Consider the following 23,114-nt stretch of genomic DNA (forward strand, 5'->3'; position numbering starts at 1 on the left):
AGTAAATATGAAGGATATAAATAAAGATAACAATAGAAAATACCAAAATTATAATAGACAAACATGTATCATTAATACGAAACAAGCGTGCGGCGCGAGTGTTATTGGAACGCGAGTCAGGAGGCAGATAATGTCATGTCACAGGACACCAAGTAGTCCTATTTAAGTGGAGAGGAACGGAAACCTGCAGCCACCACCATGAATTTGGGTCCCAAGAACTCCTATGGTAATGGCCTGGCGTATGCTGGCTTCAACCAAGACCAAGGTGAGATGTGGCGAGCCTGAATATTGTGGGCTTCCTGTACTGGTGCTCTGGGCCAAGGTGTGATTCCAGGCTGCTTGGGAATCGAGAAGGCATGGTGTTTTGTTTACCATTGACCACGTGGGCCTCGGGTGTTGAGTGCCTTTCTTGGAGATGCAGTGTTGGTGAATGGACACTCATACATTTGCAGTGTTAAACTTTCTTTACTACGGTTTAAAATTTTCCTTTAAATTTACATAATTAGAGAAGAACGTTTTTTTTTTTTTTGGTTTTATTATAGTTTAAGCCATTACACACTACGTGGTAATAACCTACCTCATTTTGTTCTTCTCACTATTCACATCATTTCTAATGATTACACTACTTGTCGGAAATTAATAATAACGCCACAATAGGCCTGGGAATGCACAGCGCTCTCAACTTTTTCGAAGTCCACAGGTAAACATAAATGGTGTATTGTTGCCTGAACTTCAGTTGCTAGGTTAGGTTAGGTTAGGGTTTTATTATAGTTTAAGCCATTACACACTACGTGGTTATAACCTACCTCATTTTGTTCTCACTATTCACATAATTTCTAATGATTACACTACTTGTCGGAAATTAATAATAACGCCGTGGGCCGTGGGTAGAGATTGGGGACATTGGCTTAAACTATAAATTTACCTTTTTTTTTTTTTTATAAAACTGCAGTTGCATGCATGCACGTGTGTGTGTGTGTGTGTGTGTGTGTGTGTGTGTGTGTGTGTGTGTGTGTGTGTGTGTGTGTGTGTGTGATAATAATGTCTGTCTATCTATCTATATCTATCTATATCTATCTATCTATCTATCTATCTATCTATCTATCTATCTATCTATCTATATATATATATATATATATATATATATATATATATATATATATATATATATATATATATATATATATGTGTGTGTGTGTGTGTGTGTGTGTGTGTGTGTGTGTATATATATATGCATGTGTGTGTGTAATATTGTAAAAGTGTAGTGTCAAAAGTATATAACAAGTATGAAGTACAGAATTGTACCCTTACTACAGCACGCTGTCTCTTAAATAACGTCTGGTTAAGTTCCATCTCCCTCCTGTGGTTCTGTAATGCTGCCATTCAAGGTTTTTTTTTCCAATCGTAGAATATTTATTTGTTATTATTATTATTTATTTTTATTTTTATTTTATTTTTTTTTTAAGTATTTGGTGCAGAAACTGATTGGTTGCCAACACAGTACACAGCCAGGCTTCTTGCTATACCTGCAGATGTTATGTGGCTTGCCATTATTTAATCCACTAATAGAAGGAGAGATGTAATTTCCTTCTTTTTTCCAGGCATCCCCACACTTTTGCAGTGCCATTTCATGATATTTTTGGAATTAAGAAGCTATCCCTTCAATTTCCAAAATGATCACATTTAGAGATCCTTAGGAGTAAATAAAAGAGATTGCTGATATAACTGGCACCAGTCATTCTTCAGCTAAATGCTAATGTAACTCCCTCTTGACAATAATTTTTGTACAAAGAAAAATATTGTGTTGTAGTGAAAAGTGTAGGTTGGTATGGAAGTATTGCCTGAACATGTACTACATTTGTACCAGTAATCCAGTGACTGATGCCAAGTAAATCAAGTGTCCTATTTATAATGATCATCACAGGACAGAGGGTGAGTCAAGAACTGATGCACCAGGCCCTCTTTGAACTTTTGCTGGGGTTTGTGGTGTTGTGTGTGTGTGTGTGTGTGTGTGTGTGTGTGTGTGTGTGTGTGTGTGTGTGTGTGTGTGTGTGTGTGTGTGTGTGTGCAACACTTAATGTTCACATTGCCACATCCATTTATTTGATTTCTCTACAAAGAATACACACTTCAGTGTTTCATCATGTTATACTTCACCTTGCAGCCAGTTTAACCTTGTCTCTCATTTTCTCAGGTTGCTTTGCTTGTGGGATGAACAATGGCTTCCGTGTGTACAACTGTGACCCCTTGAAGGAAAAGGAGCGGCAGGACTTTTCAGATGGAGGAATTGGCTATGTTGAGATGCTGTTCAGGTGCAACTACTTGGCGCTAGTGGGTGGTGGCACCCACCCCAAGTACCCAACAAATAAAGGTGACAAGAGCGGAGTAGAGAAAGCTAATGGCAGTTTGTTAGTTTAGGGTATCCTAGTGTTCCAATGCCATTGTGTCTTACCATATGTATGCTGTAGGTTGTTTTGAGCAAGTGTACTACTCAGCTTGCTCCATTTATAGATGCTGGTACTATAAATATTTATTTAGTTAATTCATGTTTCATTTCTAAAGGGAAACTGTGCACTATAAATATTTAGTTAATTCATGTTTCATTTCTAAAAGGAAACTGTGTGGTATTTATATATTTATTTAGTATCCAAGTGAGTGTAGCACATAATTGACACAATTTGTCTTTATTCCTCAGTAATGGTGTGGGATGACCTTAAGAAGAAACATGTGATTGAACTAGAGTTTGCTTCTGAGGTGCGAGGTGTAAGGCTACGGCGTGACCGCATTGTTGTCATTCTGGACACCATGATAAAGGTTTACACGTTTACCTCCAACCCACAGCAGCTTCACGTATTTGACACAGCAATGAATCCAAAAGGTGTGTGTGTATGTGTGTGTGTGCCTGCTGCTCTGTGTACAGGTTACAAGAATAGGCAGGTATTAAGATATATTAGAAAGCAATTCATGACATGAGAATCTGAAATTTGATCATCAAAGTGTCCTTGATAATAACAAGGCTGCTTTCCAGTGTCTTTAAGTTGCATTACATGATTCTTAACCCTTATATCCCACAGATGCAAAGAAAATGTGGTTTAGCATACGTATGTAAAACAAAAGCACTTCGGTGAATTTTTATATTGTCAATATTTGACAATGTACTAAGCAAGAAATATGTGTTATTAAATATCATTTTAATGGTAATTAGTTGCACTTTGCAAATTTGTAAAGAAAAATAAACTTCAGGCATTACAGAATGTTATAGGAAAATATTTATCCATATAAATGAAATGTACAAGAAAACCAAGTTGCATATTTCATTCAAAAAATATATGTTCTTCCTATTTCTAAACATTTTCCTAGTAGTGAGACAAAGCATACTGCATTTTGAGCCTTTTGTGATACCTTGAATAGCATTTTGAACAAGGTCCCACATTAGACTGTGGAGTACATTAGGCCTAGTAAGAGAAGTCAGGCACCCACACACCTGCAGCTGGGCTATATACAGGGGTTGACGTATTTTCACCTTCAATCATTTTCACTGCTGTTCTCTTCTTCACCTGTGCTTCTGTTTCTTCATCACTGTCATCATCACTCTTATCATTGTTTAATAATCTCATCATTATGTCTGCTTGACTCATTAGAAAACTCTGTTAGTGTCTCGTCACTATCAGCCATAGTATGCTGCAAAGTTTTCGTTCAGAGTATTATCAGCTAGTGTTACCTTATAAACCTCAGAGTAGTAAAGTGGCAAGAAATGTGAAAAGAACAAAAGCAATGAAGATAAAGTGAATAAGTACAGAGTGGCAACTCTTACATACCTCTCATCCTGGAGGCTTGCACTGATTGTCATTATTTAGCACTAAAAAAGGAGAATTCTGACTGGGCACTAGGGTAAAAGGGCTGGAAGGCCTGGCCAATCATAACTCTTTGTGAATGGTGCATATTCTGAGGGAAACATGATGTCACAGCCTCTGGAAAGCACAGATTTTGAGTGAAGCCATGGGCGTGACACATCAGGGTTTGCTGTGAAGCCACACTCATGGCACATTAGGGTATAAGGGTCAAAGTCTGTTTGTACCATGTCAAACAAGTTAGGTTGCTAATTAACTTGGTTCTGGCGGTATGAAGTTAGATTAACAAGACCCATGTGACATCTTATTACTTTGTATCTCTTCTGCAGGGCTGTGTGTCTTGTGCCCAAACAGCAACAATTCCCTCCTGGCCTTCCCTGGTCCCCGTACTGGCCATGTTCTCATAATTGATCTGGCCAACACAGAAAAGTCTCCACTAGATATACTTGCCCATGATTCACCTCTCAGTTGTATTGGTAAGTACTTGCATGGTTATGGCTGTTATATTGTAGTTAGCAGCTTGCCATGGGGGTTAAAATTTGATTTCTAGTCTAGACATTGTTCTGTATGCCACCACTTTAGTCCTGAATCTGATCTGTGTGTGAACAAAATCTCAATGTAGTAATGTCTGTATATTTTACTGGATGCCAGTGTAATTCAGGCAACATTTTAATTGTTATTACTCTCCTTTCCAGCCCTAAACTTACCAGGAACAAAATTAGCAACAGCTTCTGAGAAGGGAACCTTGATCAGAATTTTTGACACAGCCAGTGGGACTCAGCTGAATGAACTGCGCAGAGGAGCAAATGCTGCTACCATATTCTGGTAGAAAAGCCAGTGTTTTAACAATAATGGGCCCTGTAAATTTTCTTGTATATAATGATGCAGAGGATAAAAGTGTACAGTCACTACATTTGTAATTCTTTTGTGCTTGTAATGGAAAATTTATTTATATTGGAAACTGCTGGTTATTATTACATGAAAATGTCAGTCTAGCATCTAACAAAGCCATAATTCCTTATCAGGGGCAATCCCACAATTTAGGTACTTCATCTGATGTCAGCACAATTTTGGATTTTAGTGAGCTTTAGTCATTTTGGTGAATGATTTTAAAATGAGGTAATTCTGCTATATCTCTTAACTGTACAAACCTCATTGATTTATTGGCACTTCCTTTCTGTCACATCAGAATTTTCTTGTGCTTGACCAAATTTTGATATTTCAGTTTTTTTTTTTTTCCCATTAGATAGCAGCAACACATTCTATGTTATGACTTCACTTTGCCACTTAGAAGGAGCACCTTTTGTCACATGACATTTTAGTTCTACATTTTTTTAGCATTTAGCTTGATTCCTGACAGAATGTTCATTTTTACATACCTCAGAAGTAGAAATGGTCACTGAAGAATGAAATTTGCCTTCCATTTATATCAGTATTTTACATATAACTCTTATGATAAACCCCATATTTTTTCCCCTCCAGTATCAACTTCAGCCAGGACTCCTCCCTCCTTTGTGTGTCCAGTGACCACGGCACGGTGCACATATTTGCCACAGAAGATGAGGACAAAAAAAACAAGCAGTCAAGGTTTGCTGATGCTTCCATTTATTTATTTATTTATTTATTTATTTATTTATTTGTTTATTTATTTATTTATATATTTATTTATTTATTTATTTATTTATTTTTTTTTTTTATTTATTTTTTTTTTTTTTTCTCTCTCTCTCCTCCTAACCATGATAACTAGAGACTATCTAGGAGCAGTCATGTAAAGATTGATTGTTATAATTTCTTTGAATATGCTCTAAGAACTTAACTTCATAGTAAAAGCATGAATTTTATAATATTTAGGTGACGATGGGGATGTCATTAAATAAGTAGGAATTAACCATTTTCTTGTTAAAGATTTTTATATACAGGTTACAATTGTTGTATGTCATATTCTGTTCATAAACATTACCATTAGAAGAAATGAGTACCATAAAGACTCTACAAGTTGGAATAAAATGGCAGATCAGCCTTAGTCAACTTAACAAAATTCAGATTTTTGTAATGTTGCTAAAAATCCCTAGAAATTCCGTCCACAGGGCCAGGATCTTTAGTTTCATTACCTGCCTCCCTCTAGTCTAGAGCCTCCTCTTGCACCTTGCTCTGAGGATGAGCCAAGGAAGGCTGTTGATTCTGGTTCTTGTTCTGGTTGAAGGTTGGGAGGTTTAACCTTTGCAATGGTACCTTCCTGATATGGTCTTGCTTATAGTATTTTGGGGGAAGTTTGATCTACTCTTGTTTCTTTCAAGTATCATTTAATTTTTCTAGTACTTTTATCTCTTTTCTTTCAAATCCTGTATAGTATTTCTTTTGTTTCAGTGTTATTGTTGTCAAAAAGGAGTTCTTCAATAATCCAGTCATCATATATTCAGTCTTTGTAGTGCCTATGTCCACTTGTCTCTGGTCTTCATCCTTGTTACCAGTCTATTCCCTTTCTCTTGAACCAAGCTGCAGCAGGTAAACAAAGTGTGTGGGGGTGCTGCGTGATGTGTCTGGCTGCAAGGGCAAGAGTTAGGTGTTGCCCAAGATTGCCATATTTTTTTTTAACAAAGTTGCAAAAACAGATTTTCACCTACAGTAGCCTCTTCATTGATACATATTGATGTTTGTTCTGTTAACACAATTTACTTGATGTCTTATATAAGGAATTCTATTTTGATATCATCCTAAACAAAAGGCAAAGACCATGGGGCCTTCATAAGTAGATGAATCTATAACATTTTGGCCAACCTGACAACAGTGATTATTACTGTATATGTTATGCTGAGTTTGGTCTAGTTTGACTTGGTTTAGTCATTATGAGTTAGAAATTTTTGCAGAAACTGCCTGTTTTGGACATTTTGCTATTTTTCAATCAAATATTTTGTTGGCTTGCTGACTTATGTGGAATGCAGACTTAAAGAATGCAGACATGTGCTCTGATATTATAGAAATCAGTAATGATAAAAGTTCTTATCCCTCTGCATGTGGTGCCTTTTTTTTTAAAGAACTTCCATAGAAGATGGCTATGGCCAAAAAGTCTCCATTTATCTCTTCATGCATTCTTTCCATTTATCTATATTCATGCATTCCTTCCTTATGTGATCTAAATTTTCTCTTCCTTTTTTTTTTTTTTTTTTTTTTCTCACATACTAAAAATATATTATTTTCCATGTATCCCAAACTTTACCTCTCTTCTCCACTTGTTTGTGATTTGTTTCTGGTATTCTGTAATGTTAATTTGAGCAGCAACTGTATTTGTGCTGCATCTCAACAACACAGTGCATTAATAAGTTGCCTCATTCTGTTTTTTCAGAGCAACTGTATTTGTTGAATTTCTTAGGTTTTTGCTCTGTCTTGCAGCCTGGCATCAGCATCCTTCCTCCCCAAGTACTTCAGTAGCAAGTGGAGCTTCTGCAAGTTTGAGGTGCCTGGTGGGTCACAATGTATCTGTGCCTTTGGTCCATCTAGCAACTCCGTCATTGGTAAGATTTGAATTTCTTGTAATATATCTTGGTAATTTTTTATGTACAGTAAGGCTGCAAGTTGATGTTTATTTCAACTAGTGATTTCAAGCAGAGCAACATATAACAAACTTCTTAACTAATGAAAAAACCTTCTGAACCAGGAATTGGGCATGACTTGATGGCTTGTGCTTCTTAATTTTCATCTAAGCACCCCCCAGTCCACCACCATAGATAAGTTATTGTTATCTTGCTAAGCATCACAGTTAAGTGATCGTGACCTTGGCATTTTTTTTGCCTTTTGTGTTATCCCTAACCCTCATGGCTTTTGTGGCTGCTGAGGAGGGATGGATGTGAGTCAGGCACTATTCTGCCCAGAAAATTAGAGAGTTCATAAAATGTGAGTGAAAGTTTTGGAGGCAGTGGACACCTGCCGAAATGATAATTACTCCCAGTGAGGTCTAAAGCACTGTTCAGGGGGTGCTGTGAACTTATCATTAAACCCAGCTGTGACCTCACTGAATGTTTCCCTTTGTGTCTCACAACACAAGGGGGCAGTCACAGCCTGCCCTCTGAAGACAACTCTCTTCCTCCACACAAAACTACAAACACCTAATAACACACACACTTCACTCAAAAATTTTAAAATCATCATGGCGATTCCTACACCAGCCGTGGAGTCCCCATCTGGGGAGAGGACCATAAATGTCCCCAGGTCGGACTGCCTTTCTGTCGACGACCCTAAGTGTCTTGACACCCCCCTCAACTTTTTCTTCATTAACTTCTGCAACATTCGCGGTCTAAGATCTAATTTTCAATCTGTAGAACACCACCTCTCCTCTTCTAAACCTCATCTTTTCCTCACTGAAACTCAGGTGTCTGAGGCAACTGACAGTAGCCCCTTTTCTGTTCCCTCCTAGTTTCTCTATCCTCATTTTCGATCCAAAGCTGGATGCTGCGTTTATGTGCGCAATGACTTAACCTGCTCTCATGCCCACGTTCTTGAATCTTCCAAGTTTTCCACCATCTGGCTACGACTACAGAGTCACTCTCATACTAAATTTATCTGTGCTGTATACCTCTCACCTAACTTCTCTGACTATAAGAAATTCTTTGACTACTTAACTTCCAAAGTAGAGCACATTCTGACCCTCTTCCCTTTTGCAGAGATCTCCATTCTTGGAGACTTCAATGTTCACCACCAGCTTTGGCTTTCCTCTCCCTTCACTGACCATCCTGGTGAACTAGCCTACAATTTTGCTATCCTCCATGACCTAGAGCAATTGGTGCAACACCCTACTCGTATTCCTGACCGTCTTGGAGATACGCCCAACATTCTTGACCTTTTCCTGATCTCTAATCCTCCTGCTTATGCTGTCACCCTTTCTTCTCCGTTGGGCTCCTCTGATCACAATCTCATATCTTTATCTTGTCCTATTGCTCCAATCCCTCCTCTGGATCCCCCTAAGCGAAGGTGCCTCTGGCGTTTTGCCTCTGCTAGTTGGGAGGACCTGAGGAGGTATTTTGCTGATTTTCCTTGGAATGACTACTGCTTCCGTGTCAGAGACCCGTCTTTGTGTGCTGAGCGCATAACAGAGGTGATAGTGTCTGGCATGGAGGCTTACATTCCTCACTCTTTTTCTCGTCCTAAACCTTCTAAACCTTGGTTTAACACAGCTTGTTCTTGTGCTATACATGATAGAGAGGTGGCCCACAAAAGGTACTTAAGCCTCCCATCACCAGAATCTCATGCACTTTATATTTCTGCCTGGAACCATGCCAAGTCTGTTCTCCAACTAGCCAAAAACTCCTTCATTAACAGAAAATGTCAAAATTTTTCAAGATCTAACTCCCCTCGTGATTTCTGGCATCTAGCCAAAAATATCTCCAATAACTTTGTTTCTTCTTCTTTCCCTCCTCTATTTCAACCAGATGGCACCACTGCTATCACATCTATTTCTAAAGCTGAACTCTTCGCTCAAACCTTTGCTAAAAACTCTACCTTGGACGATTCTGGGCTTGTTCCTTCCTCTCCTCCACCCTCTGACTACTTCATGCCACGTATTAAAATTCTTCGCAATGATGTTTTCCATGCCCTCGCTGGCCTAAACCCTCAGAAGGCTTATGGACCTGATGGGGTCCCTCCTATTGTTCTCCGAAACTGTGCCTCCGTGCTTGCACCTTGCTTAGTCAAACTCTTTCAGCTCTGTCTGTCAACATCTACCTTTCTTTCTTGCTGGAAGTTTGCCTACATTCAACCTGTTCCTAAAAAGGGTGACTGTTCTAATCCCTCAAACTACTGTCCTAATGCTTTAATTTCCTGCCTATCTAAAGTTTTTTAATCTATCCTCAACAGGAAGATTCTTAAACATCTATCACTTCACAACCTTCTATCTGATTGCCAGTATGGGTTCCGTAAAGGCCGCTCTACTGGTGATCTTCTGGCTTTCCTTACTGAGTCTTGATCATCCTCTTTTAGAGATTTGGGTGAAACTTTTGCTGTTGTCTTGGACATATCAAAAACCTTTGATAGAGTCTGGCACAAAGCTTTGATTTCCAAACTACCCTCCTACGGTTTCTATCCTCTCTGTAACTTCATCTCAAGTTTCCTTTCTGACCGTTCTATTGTTGCTGTGGTAGACGGTCACTGTTCTTCTCCTAAATCTATTAACAGTGGTGTTCCTCAGGGTTCTGTCCTGTCACCCACTCTCTTCTTATTATTCATTAATGATCTAAACCAAACTTCTTGTCCTATCCAATCCTACGCTGATGATACCACCCTGCACTTTTCCACGTCTTTTCATAGATGTCCAACCCTTCAGGAGGTAAACATATCACGCAGGGAAGCGACAGAATGTTTGACTTCTGATCTTTCTAAAATTTCTGATTGGGGCAGAGCAAACTTGGTATTGTTCAATGCCTCAAAAACTCAATTCCTCCATCTATCAACTCGACACAACCTTCCAGACAACTATCCCCTCTTCTTCAATGACACTCAACTGTCCCCCTCTTCTACACTGAAAGTAATTAATAATAAGAACTGAGGTTTTGCTGTGAAAAGGATGGATGTAATATTGGATGAAGAACAGCTGGAAAAGGTGGATTGTTTCAAATGTTTTGGATTAACACTTACAGTGGGTAGAAGAGTTGAGAAAGAGATGAAGTGCACAGTGGACAGAGAAAGCTCTTTAAATGTAGGACATTTAAAGTGAGTGAGTTATATGAGGGAATAGTGGTGCCCACTGTGTTGTTTGTTTCTGAAACATAGAATATGGAAGTAGTGGAAAAGATACAGTCAAATGTAATGGAAACAAAGTGTTTGAGTATCATGGAGGGACAGAATAAGAAATGAGGAGATAGGAAGTTGTGTTTTGAGAGTTGTTTGTTCAGATGGTTTGGGCTTTTGGAAAGGAGAACAGAAAAAAAAAATAGTAAAGAGAATTATGAGATCAGATGCATGCAATAGAAGGTTAAGAGGAAGGACTTGCTTGGAGTGGATGAACTGAGTGAAGAGAGTACTGAATGAGAGAAATAACTGTGTAGCAGGCAAGAGCAATTGTGCATGATTGAGATGAATGGAGAGTGACAATGGTGAGTGCATGAAAATTACAGTCTCATCAACCCCTGGAAAGGGGTATGAGTGTACTTGGCGAGATTCATTGGCATATAGACCCAGTTAGGATTCAGGACACTGTAGGTCTCTGTGGTCTCAGAGATGGAGTAGGTGCAGGGTAGGGAACAGTCTCAGTACAAAGGAGAAGGAGTAAAACCAGTATATGCTGTCAGGCCTTTCTATGGATGTATTTGGCCAGCTGTGCTATGTGAGACTATCTCTTTCCATCAGGGGCTGATGGTGTTAAAAGTGAATGATATGTGTAGAAGTGTGTGATGCCTTGTCTGGGCCACCTCATGTGGGATTGCCAGCCTGGTATATTACCAGAGAAAGATAGAAACTTTAAATGTTTTTATCACAGAATCAGGGATATGTTTGTTGATAGGATTTTGTTTGCAAAATGATTCACATAAATGCAAAATTTCAAATATGCATAAAATTTGTCATAAATGTAAATCCACAACAAAATCACTGTTCATCACTATAGAATTTGTGATTTGTGGGAATGGTTAGTTTTGCCTCAGTTGCACATTCATGTTTCATTTGGGTTTTCTGTAACTGCATGGGAACAAAATTAACCCTCCATTTGTTATTTATTTATTTATATTTATTTATCTATTTATTTATTTATTTTATTTTTTATTTTTTGTTTATTTACTTATTTTTTATTTATTTATTTATTTTATTTATTTATTTATTTTTTATTTATTTTTTATTTTTTTATTTTATTATTATTATTATTATTATTATTATTATTATTATTATTATTATTATTATTATTATATTATTATTATTATTATTATTATTATTATTATTAATTTTTTAATTGTATTTCCTTCAAGTAGAGTTAGGATCATAATCTTCCTCGCATATAAGTCTCATATAGAGCAAGGCCATACCAACTGTGAACGTGGGCTTCTGTCAAAAAAGAGAGAGAAAAAAAAATAATATGGCTAGTGAAATGCTAAGTAGGCAAAAGAGGGTAAGGGGAATGTAAGCTAAATCTTCAAGGAATAGATATGAAAAACATGTATTGTGGGTTACCAAATACAATAATTTAGTGTAAAATTAAAGACAGGTCTTTGGTTGGACACATCTCTTGATCCCCTACAGCTATATGTGCTGATGGCAGCTACTACAAGTTCAGCTTCAGCGGCAAGGGAGAGTGTAACCGGGAAGTCTACTCCCACTTCCTGGAGATGACAGATGACAAGGCATAATCCTGGATGCCTCACTGCCATCCAGGAGTAAACAAGTTCTTGTCCACAGCTCCTTGGGGGCATGTAGCTAATGTACACTTGTAATCCTTAAGATTGTCCCCAAGTGAGCCCTCCACCATCTCACACTACACTTGGTGTATGATGGTCCACTAGTATTTTAGGAAAGACTCCCTCATTCCACTTTTGGCTTAAACTTATGTTGATATTATAACTGTCTATTTATTTTTACTAAATATGTACTCTCTAAAATTTAAACATACTCCCATAGGATTTGTTATACTTTATCTAGTTTTCAAGGAAATTTCAGTATTTTCTTTCATCTCATGATTCAAAGATTTGACTGTTCAGTACAGAGGAATGTCAATTGAACTGTGATGCATATCAGGGAAGACTGTTGTATTACACTTAGCCATAAATTGGTGTCATTTTAATTTAAGAATTTCATTTAGTATGTTAAAGAAACAAAAATTAAGATTTATTGATTAATGAATATTGGAAAATATTTGATGTCTTTATATATAGGTACATATATGGACCAAGCATTTTTTTGTTGTTGAATTGAGAGGTACAGCAATTGCGTGGTGCTCCACTGCACTGCATGCCGTGCCACAAGTCACTGGACTTGTGCTTACACTGCAGAATAATACAAGTGTACCTCACCTTATGTAGAGCAAACAAGGCAAAATTTGTAATATGTTGCCAAAACACTCACAGAAGAACACATCAGCCTTACAGAAAAAAAAATGTATGCTTACCGATAATGAGGTCATGTGAAAGGAAGATTATGCACACACACACACACACACACACACACACACACACACACACACACACACACACACACACACACACACACACACACACACACACACACACACACACACACACACACACACACACACACACACACACACACACACACACACAAACAAACTTTGGCTATTCTTACTACTGCTTTACACTTTAACAATCCTTTACACATAATTTTCTTTACCTTATGTTCTCAAAAAACATATATCTTATATTTACATCAAATAGGCATGACATCATCTGAAGATGCAGATTTTACCTCAGGAACTGAGGATGTGTAAATGTAAGGCATTGGAGACAGCCTTGTGCCATGTCCAGACAGGTACAATGGAAAGCAAACTTAGAATTCAAAGACTTACCTGCTTTTCTTAATTAAGGGTGCTGCTGTAAATTGATTTCATATTGATACAAGTTAAATTGACATTCTACTGTATTGAAAATTTTGGAGTTTTATATTTTTATGTAATTTAATTAAATTTTGATATATACAAAATGGTCACAAATTACAATTGTGCATTAATTGTATTCATAAATAATAACTGTCAATTGATAAAAATGGAAAAGCTGATTATCAGATGAGTAACAGGAAGGATGTTGGAGTAAAGGCTGAACTGAGCTATTTTCTGTGCCGCCATAGGATGGAAGCTCTCTCTCTCTCTCTCTCTCTCTCTCTCTCTCTCTCTCTCTCTCTCTCTCTCTCTCTCTCTCTCTCTCTCTCTCTCTCTCTCTCTCTCTCTCTCTCTCTCTCTCTCTCTCTCTCTCTCTCTCTCTCTCTCTCTCTCTCTCTCTCTCTCTCTCTCTCTCTCTCTCTCTCTCTCTCTCTCTCTCTCTCTCTCTCTCTCTCTCTCTCTCTCTCTCTCTCTCTCTCTCTCTCCATAACAGTCAATGAGATAGGAGCAGATGCAAGTGATAGTGCTTTTTGACTGGTGTTCATAAACAGATGATGTGTCATTTTGAGGCATCAGTTGTAGAATGCATTATAACTCTGGTCATTTAAAATTATTAATGCATTTCAGTTCTCATACATCCTAGTTTTGCTCTATCTGATGAACAGTTTACAAATTTTTAGTTTTTTTGCTTATTTTAGATTGATTGTGTGATACATGGAGACTGTATTCAACGTCCAGCATGTATATATGTATAAATGTACTCTAGTTACTATGTTTGGTGGTGTATGGTTAATGACAGCAAAATTTAATGGGAAAGGCGTTTTGTCAGACTTTCATTATAACAGTGACTAGTGATCTATGATTGAAGAAATTGGTAGTCTCATCTTCAGAGGGTGAAGTGACTACCAGCTGTGATGATCACTCCTTTCATCCAGTGGGGCTGGGAAATCATGGTGTGGGAATACACCACACTAAGAAAATTAATAAGGGACCATCCATAAACAGTCATGTTCATCAAGGAAGGTAGAAGCAAAACCCACAGAGAAGTTTTCCTTTAATGTAAGGTTGTGATGCCTAGATGTTAAAACTGATCACACTTTGTAAGATATATTAAAGGAAATTAATGATTGCAAACCACAACATGGAGTGAGGACAAAGCAGAAGGGGAAGTTGTTGGATTAGGCTAATGAGATTTTCAGCAGAGGATAGCACTCTTACTAGAAGTTGATGTTTTTTTTTTTTTTTTTTTTTATTTTTTTTTTTATTTATACAAGTCCAGAGTTTTTATCAGTATTAATTTCGTCACATTAGATATTATTTATTAACTGTTAGGAAAGAGTTCAGTTAAGGTCTTCCACAGCGCACATGAATTGTGTTGGGTGACGTCTAGTGAGTCTGCAGTTACAGCCAACAGGTGGTAGTAAGCATCAGCTTATATGTTATGGAGCATATAGCTATTGGAAAGGAAAAGGCTGAAGCAGTGCTATCTTAAACCAGTGTTTTTTTTTTTTTTTTTTTTTTTTTTTTTTTTTTTTTTTTTTTATGTAGGAAGGATACTGGCCAAGGGCAACAAAAATCTAATAAAAAAAAATGCTCACTGAAATGCCAGTCCCTAAAAGGGTCAAAGCAGTGGTCAAAAATTGGTGGATAAGTGTCTTGAAACCTCCCTCTTGAAGGAATTCAAGTCATAGGAAGGTGGAAATACAGAAGCAGGCAAGGAGTTCCAGAGTTTACCAGAGAAAGGGATGAATGATTGAGAATACTGGTTAACTCTTGCGTTAGAGAGGTGGACAGAATAGGAGTGAGAGAAAGAAGAAAGTCTTGTGCAGCGAGGCTGCGGAAGGAGGGGAGGCATGCAGTTAGCAAGATCAGAAGAGCAGTTAGCATGAAAATAGCGGTAGAAGACAGCTAGAGATGCAACATTGCGGCGGTGAGAGAGAGGCTGAAGACAGTCAGTTAGAGGAGAGGAGTTGATGAGACGAAAAGCTTTTGATTCCACCCTGTCTAGAACAGCAGTATGAGTGGAACCCCTCCAGACATGTGAAGCATACTCCATACATGGACGGATAAGGCCCTTGTACAGAGTTAGTAGCTGCGGGGGTGAGAAAAACTGGCGGAGACGTCTCAGAACACCTAACTTCATGGAAGCTGTTTTAGCTAGAGATGAGATGTGAAGTTTCCAGTTCAGATTATAAGTAAAGGACAGACCGAGGATGTTCAGTGTAGAAGAGGGGGATAGTTGAGTGTCATTGAAGAAGAGGGGATAGTTGTCTGGAAGATTGTGTCGAGTTGATAGATGGAGGAATTGAGTTTTTGAGGCATTGAACAATACCAAGTTTGCTCTGCCCCAATCAGAAATTTTAGAAAGATCAGAAGTCAGGCGTTCTGTGGCTTCCCTGCGTGATATGTTTACCTCCTGAAGGGTTGGACGTCTATGAAAAGACGTGGAAAAGTGCAGGGTGGTATCATCAGCATAGGAGTGGATAGGACAAGAAGTTTGTTTTAGAAGATCATTAATGAATAATAAGAAGAGAGTGGGTGACAGGACAGAACCCTGAGGAACACCACTGTTAATAGATTTAGGAGAAGAACAGTGACCGTCTACCACAGCAGCAATAGAACGGTCAGAAAGGAAACTTGAGATGAAGTTACAGAGAGAAGGATAGAAACCGTAGGAGGGTAGTTTGGAAATCAAAGCTTTGTGCCAGACTCTATCAAAGGCTTTTGATATGTCCAAGGCAACAGCAAAAGTTTCACCAAAGTCTCTAAAAGAGGATGACCAAGACTCAGTAAGGAAAGCCAGAAGATCACCAGTCGAGCGGCCTTGACGGAACCCATACTGGCGATCAGATAGAAGGTTGTGAAGTGATAGATGTTTAAGAATCTTCCTGTTGAGGATAGATTCAAAAACTTTAGATAAGCAGGAAATTAAAGCAATAGGACGGTAGTTTGAGGGATTAGAGCGGGTCACCCTTTTTAGGAACAGGTTGAATGTAGGCAAACTTCCAGCAAGAAGGAAAGGTAGATGTTGACAGACAGAGCTGAAAGAGTTTGACTAGGCAAGGTGCAAGCACGGAGGCACAGTTTCGGAGAACAATAGGAGGGACCCCATCAGGTCCATAAGCCTTCTGAGGGTTTAGGCCAGCGAGGGCATGGAAAACATCATTACGAAGAATTTTAATACGAGGCATGAAGTAGTCAGAGGGTGGAGGAGAGGGAGGAACAAGCCCAGAATCGTCCAAGGTAGAGTTTTTAGCAAAGGTTTGAGCAAAGAGTTCAGCTTTAGAAATAGATGTGATAGCAGTGGTGCCATCTGGTTGAAGTAGAGGAGGGAAAGAAGAAGAAGCAAAGTTATTGGAGATATTTTTGGCTAGATGCCAGAAATCACGAGGGGAGTTAGATCTTGAAAGGTTTTGAATGTTTTTATGTATAAACTCTTGATTGGAGATTGAAGGACAAACATTAATAGTTATTACCTTTGTTGGAATCCCTGTCCACAAAGACCTGTAGTGACAGAAGATGTGTAGCTGGTGAAGCATCTACGGAAAGACTAAAGGGGACACGGGATGAGATCTAGCAACTTGTAGACTTACCAGACAGATTACATGGCATGCAGTTTGATGGGGTGCTATCCATTAGCAAGCACTGATGCATGCAGACATGGAGTTTGCCTAAAAAATAATAATTATTATTTGGGATGATATAGTACAGTTGAATACATAATTGATTTACATGCAAGAACTTAGAATAGCAAAACCATTCCATGAGAATTTATTTGAACTTTTGGTCATATTTTACATAAGTGTAGCATGATTGATTTTAAATTATATAAATGATAAATTCAGTTTGAAAGCACAGTTTTGGGTGGAATCATTATCATTACAATAAAACTAAGGTATTTTTAATAATCTCTCCCAGTTTTTATCATCCATTACATGAAAGTTTTTCCATTATAAAACTTGTTGCATCATTTTGATTTACATAAAGTTAGCAGGATGGAGGTATACTGTCCCTATTTCCCATAGATTAACAATATTTTTAAGGATTTAAGTTGAATTCCATCATGTAAGAACAATGATATTTAAGCAGCTCCAGAATTTCAAAGCTATGAAAAAAGCTCCCTCCATTCTTAGTGCTTCATTTTATCCCATACTTTCTTTTTGGTAAACATAGTTAGAATTCAGTGATGAATAATACATATTTTATACAATCATGCTCCCAAAAATTTTACATGTGGAACGTAAACAATTATTTTTGTTCAAGAATAGAATTTTTATACAAATGAATGCTGTACTATGATATATTACATAATGTGACAGTTATTCTTTATCTCTACCTGACTTACTGTCTTAAAACTGAAAATCTGATGAATTTTATAGCCATCATGGTCATTTCACAAGATAAAACAATAAAAAGTTACTTTGTATCTGTGAAGAGCATGGTTTCCAAATGGTGTTATTGCATTTTCACAGATTAAAGAGTGTATGACTGACTGTGATTCTTACAATAGGAATTCATAACTATATAATCCCTGAACTATATAAAATTAAGTACACATAGCACTATCTTTATATTGGTTAATTTTTTATGTTTTTTTTGCATATTATATTACATGTTATATACCTGATTAGTTTCATAGTTGAACATTTGTAGGTCTTTGGCTGTAAACCATTTGGATCTCCAGATTCAATATTTACAAGGTCCTGGGTGGTAAATTTTAACAAGACCTTTTGAAAGTTTGTAAATTATGATGCTGGAGGTTCATTTGATATTTGAAATCTTTGCCTGTTCACTGATTTGGTATGGTACTGCATTCTGATCTACAGAGTGTCCAGTTTTTGGATATGAACTTGATGTGGGGAACTAGGAAAGGTCTTCCAGTAGTAGGTTCATTTGTGTCTGTGATTGGCTTTACTTCAGAAGGTAACTGTCTGTCAGAGAAAACTGCTTATTGCAGCTGATTGGAATATACAGAGGAATCAAGCTGAAACTTACAATTTTTGTCATTATATTGGATATACAGTAAAGTACAAGACAAGTTGTGATGTTTGACTGCCCAATTGTAGAGGCAGTTAATTGCTATCATGAATGGGGGTGTGGATCAGCTAGAGTAATCATCATCACCATCACCTGCATATCTGTCATCACATCACAGCCAGAACTTCACTCAGTATCATTATCATCATCATCATCATCATCATCATCATCATCATCATTATCATTATCATCATCAGTGTAACATCACCACATGGAGTTAGAGCAAGTGCAACAAGTCTTCAGTGGAAGAAAGGGAAATAGTGCTTTCAGCAGTGGCTCTTTCCAACTTGATTTTCAGACTTGATCCTCTCATGTACCAATGTCTCCATTGTGATTATGATCTTGGAAATCCTAAGCAGCCAGAACATCTCCATGTAAGATATAAAGGGCAGTGATTCCTAGAGCGCATGGACTGTGGGAACTAGGATTTTTAAATTTTATGGAAACCTTATTCTAGACAATGTAAGAAGACAAAATTTTTTGTAAGTTCTTGAAATTGAAATATTTAAGAACCACTAGTGTCTCATCCAAGTGCACAGGATTTCTAAAAGTTCAGGCATGCCATATCTTGAGTTGAACCAAAGCAAGAATCTTGGAGGTTGTGGACGGGCTGCCTGTAGCTATTCATGTCTGATAGATTAGGTCATGCTGTGGCATGGTTGCAGAAAAAAAAAGAAAAAAAAAAAGTAAATGATTTTATCACAAGTCACTTGCCAGTGGAGATGTACTTGGTACTTGGTACTTGAGAGAGTTAATGCTCTGTTATCTTTTGACTTGCTGTGTATTTATTGCTTCAGAGTATCATGTGTGGTTTGACTTTACAGAATTTGTCATTGTACTACGTGCTTTGCAACACCAGATTGTCAACGCAAAACTGAAGAATTCTTCATCAGTATACAATAAATTAGATTTCATTGACTAAAAGCAGGTTGTTTAACCTTTTGTTCAGCAATGTTTCTGCAGGTACTGTACATACATGGGTATGTAAGGGGATGATTATCTTTAGCATTTCTATAAAGTATCTTGTTGACTAAAAGCAGGTTGTTTCATCTTGTGTTTTGCAACATTTCTGCAAATACTGTACATATATGGATATGCAATGGGATAAGTATCTGTTGCATTTCTATGAAGTATCTTATTTGACATGATTTTATAATAATGCAAGTAACTAAATGTGATATGGCTATTTGATATGATCAGTGTAAAAATATAATTGTGATAGGACACTTTTTTTTTATATCTGTCTTGAAAGACATGGTGCAAAATACTCTTGTAGGCTTTTTTTTTTTATATAATAATATGTCCTGCTGTACTTAAGATAATTGCAGGTGTTAAGTACCATAAAATTGTTTTTTTTCTAGTTGATGAAAGCATACATGAAAACCATTAATACATTTTTATGCTTGCTTCAGGTCTGATCCAACACCCACCTTGTCTGGGTGGTCACAAGATTTCACCTCTGTGTGTGTGTGTGTGTGTGTGTGTGTGTGTGTGTGTGTGTGTGTGTGTGTGTGTGTGTGTGTGTGTGTGTGTGTGTGTGTGTGTGTGTGCCTGCCTGCATGTGTGACATTCATACATGCATAGGTGCACAATCTGTTTTCAGTGTCATTTCCTCTATAAATTGTTGTGAAATCTCAAAATTTCATGTATGTAAGTGTAGAATGTTGTGATCAAGTGATATTGTTTTTTGCAGTGGTGTAAGAAAATGTTGAAATACTGTCATGGAGTAGTAAAGACACACGCACATATATATATATATATATATATATATATATATATATATATATATATATATATATATATATATATATATATATATATATATATATATATATGTGTGCGTGTGTGTGTATATATATATATATATATATATATATATATATATATATATATATATATATATATATATATATATATATATATATATATATATATATATATATATATATATATATATATATATATATATATATATATATATATAACATTTAGTCTGTCTGGCACACACCAGAGACTTGACTATAAGAGCACCCATGGAATTTACATAAATAAATGTACTCACATTGTGTATGTTTCAAATGTTTCTCATGTGGGATGTGATTCTTGCAGTTTGATCTTAAGGGATTTGCCTGTAAACTACCCAAACTTTTCTGTTCACACTGAAAATGTGTCAGAATATGCAATAATTGTTGCACACACTATACCTGCCCCCCCCCCCCCTCTCTCTCTCTCTCTCTCTCTCTCTCTCTCTCTCTCTCTCTCTCTCTCTCTCTCTCTCTCTCTCTCTCTCTCTCTCTCTCTCTCTCTCTCTCTCTCTCTCTCTCTCTCTCTCTCTCTCTCTCTCTCTCTCTCTCTCATACATAATTTATATCATACCACCTTACACACACAAATAACCCTTTACAGACCATAACTACCTTATATACATTTTTGTTGCAATGTTATCACAGTATTTTAGCATTCAGCAAATAATATGCAAATAAAAGCATGTACTTTATGCCTAAGCATTTTGTCTGTGGTAGATATTGTAGTATGTATATATGTATATATATTTATATATTCATCAGATAATTAGTGGCATGAACTTCATTATATAGTATATACATATTGTTAATATTGAAGTACAATAATTACTTTTCTTGACCTTAAAAAGGGTTCTTTCTGATAAAACTAAATAATTCATTGTATGGTGATCATGGAGACACTATTTCAGAAATTGCTCATTTCAGTTTTAACCCTTTATGTTTTCTATTTATTTGGCAGATTGAATTAGTTTCATGCAATTGAAGTAAATCAGAGGCTGATAGTATTTCATAGTAGTTGTGGCTCAAGTAATGTCTGTGAGAATTAGTATGTACACTGTTCTTCATATCAACACTTTAGATAGAATTATAATTCTGTCAGATGTCCAGCTGAATGTAGTTAGTCAATATAATTTTATTTTCATCTGTATCAATATAAAAAGATTCAAGGTATGACTGATTGATTGTGGAAGTAATAATGAAGTCCCTGTTGATTCCACATGTTCATTCCTTAGTCCAAAGTTAGGTGTGATAGCATTGCCTTGACCAGAGGAACTTGATAGGCTGTTTGGTGTGTGGCTTAGTCACTCAAACAATGTCTCTAAGTACTTAAAGTCTAAGGTTTTGTTGTTTGCTATTATAATCTGGCATTATGTACAAAGGAAGTAGGAGACCTCAAAAAAGATGGTGTCCTCAACTGATGGTGGGAATGAAGTAAAAAAAAGACCTAGTCCAGAGAGAGATTATTATAGCATAGCAGACATTTCCAAAGCAAGTATGAATGGCATATAAGTCGTGCATTTATCCAACAAGACTTTGATTTATGAAAAAAATAAATAGATAAATTGAAATAAACACGGCAAGCAAATATGAAAAATTAAGGCTATGGGCAAGGAAATACGTAGTGATAAATAGCGTATCTTCCTGAAGAATGAAACCAGTGGAGGAAACTGCTCAAGGACAGCAACATTAGCTGCAGTCTAACTTCCTATGGCTGGAAGACAAGTAAGTAGCATAACTCATTAGTATGGCTGTGCTCCCCTTTGTCATTATTCAGAACACTGGTGGAGCACAGTGGAAGGCAGCTGCAAAGTTACATGAAAGTCCTCTAAACCTTGCCTTTGTGCTCTCAAGAACTGGCATGTTTGCAATCATCCTTGTGTGATTCCTGGGTGTTCTTAGACTGGTCATCTGCCTGAAAATTTCCTGTCATACGCAGTGCAGTGCAAACTTAAAGTAAGCGTTTGTTGTGACTTGTAACTTAATTTGTCGTATAATGTTATACTGTATTGTTATTTTTTTATGAAATTGTCAAAGTACAATAACATCAGTAGCAGTAATAATGGCATTAGTAGAAGGAAACAATCTTATACGGTATCTATGATTTTTGGCAGTAGCAGCTGCAGCTGTAGTAGTAGTAGTAGTAGTAATCAGTTAGCTGATTGCTATTTTCGTTAAAAGACGAATAAAGTAAATAAAAAAAAGTTGGACAATTGCGATACAATTAATATATTTTCTTTATATCAATGTGTTTCAGTTTAAAGGCATGCAGAAATTGTGTTTTGATGTTGCTGCTGTTGATATAGTATAGTACTATATCAACAGTACTACCATATCAAACATCAACTCTAGAAAAACATTAGAAATAAAATAACCAAGTAAACATATTCATTAATACCATCGTCTTTGATGTTTTATGGCTGTCTGGAATGTAAGAAGGGTGATGGGGGACAAGAGAGATCAACAGGTCAGGTCAGAAAGGGTCAGGCCTAAAATAAACCACCCACGGCTTGGGAACGAGAGGGGAGGGATGGGACACGGTCTGCTGGGACGGAATAAAGGAAGGGTTGAAGTGTGGCGCTGCGGTTCTACGCAGGAAGAATCAAGTGGTTGTCAGTGCGTGATAGGCATCAGGAAACTTTTATGGTGTAGAGAAAGAAGAGGCAACAGTGAGGGGCTGGAAGGCCGTGGCGTCACCTCAGGGTCGAGTATGGACATGAACGGGAGGAGGAAAGAAAAAGATGCGGAGAAGGTAATTTTTTGCCGCGTGATTTACAAGACGCCGCGGAGGCACAACAAACACGTCTCGCAAAAGTAGGAAACTACTACTACTACTACTACTACTACTACTACTACTACTGCTAAATATAGTATACTGTTACTACTACTGATATGATTTAT

The 23,114-nt window shown here is 37.2% G+C and overlaps 1 protein-coding gene across 2 annotated transcripts; it reads left to right on the forward strand.

Moving 5' to 3' along the window:
- The first annotated feature begins 91 nt into the window (after positions 1-91).
- LOC135105567 (WD repeat domain phosphoinositide-interacting protein 3-like) lies at positions 92-19,980 on the forward strand. 2 transcript variants are annotated; one of them, XM_064013806.1, is made up of 8 exons: positions 92-265; positions 2,195-2,371; positions 2,696-2,878; positions 4,181-4,327; positions 4,547-4,676; positions 5,334-5,438; positions 7,242-7,363; positions 19,824-19,980. In XM_064013806.1, the coding sequence occupies exons 1-8, from the start codon at positions 199-201 to the stop codon at positions 19,976-19,978; spliced, it is 1,086 nt and encodes a 361-aa protein (XP_063869876.1). In that variant the 5' UTR covers positions 92-198; the 3' UTR covers positions 19,979-19,980. The 2 variants fall into 2 exon arrangements, with proteins under 2 accessions (XP_063869876.1, XP_063869877.1); XM_064013807.1 differs by lacking the exon at positions 19,824-19,980 and adding an exon at positions 12,069-19,335 and having other exon boundaries at positions 93-265.
- The last annotated feature ends 3,134 nt before the right edge of the window (positions 19,981-23,114 follow it).

The sequence above is a fragment of the Scylla paramamosain genome, chromosome 12 (assembly GCF_035594125.1).
Source record: "Scylla paramamosain isolate STU-SP2022 chromosome 12, ASM3559412v1, whole genome shotgun sequence".
Taxonomy (NCBI): Eukaryota; Metazoa; Arthropoda; class Malacostraca; order Decapoda; family Portunidae; genus Scylla; species Scylla paramamosain.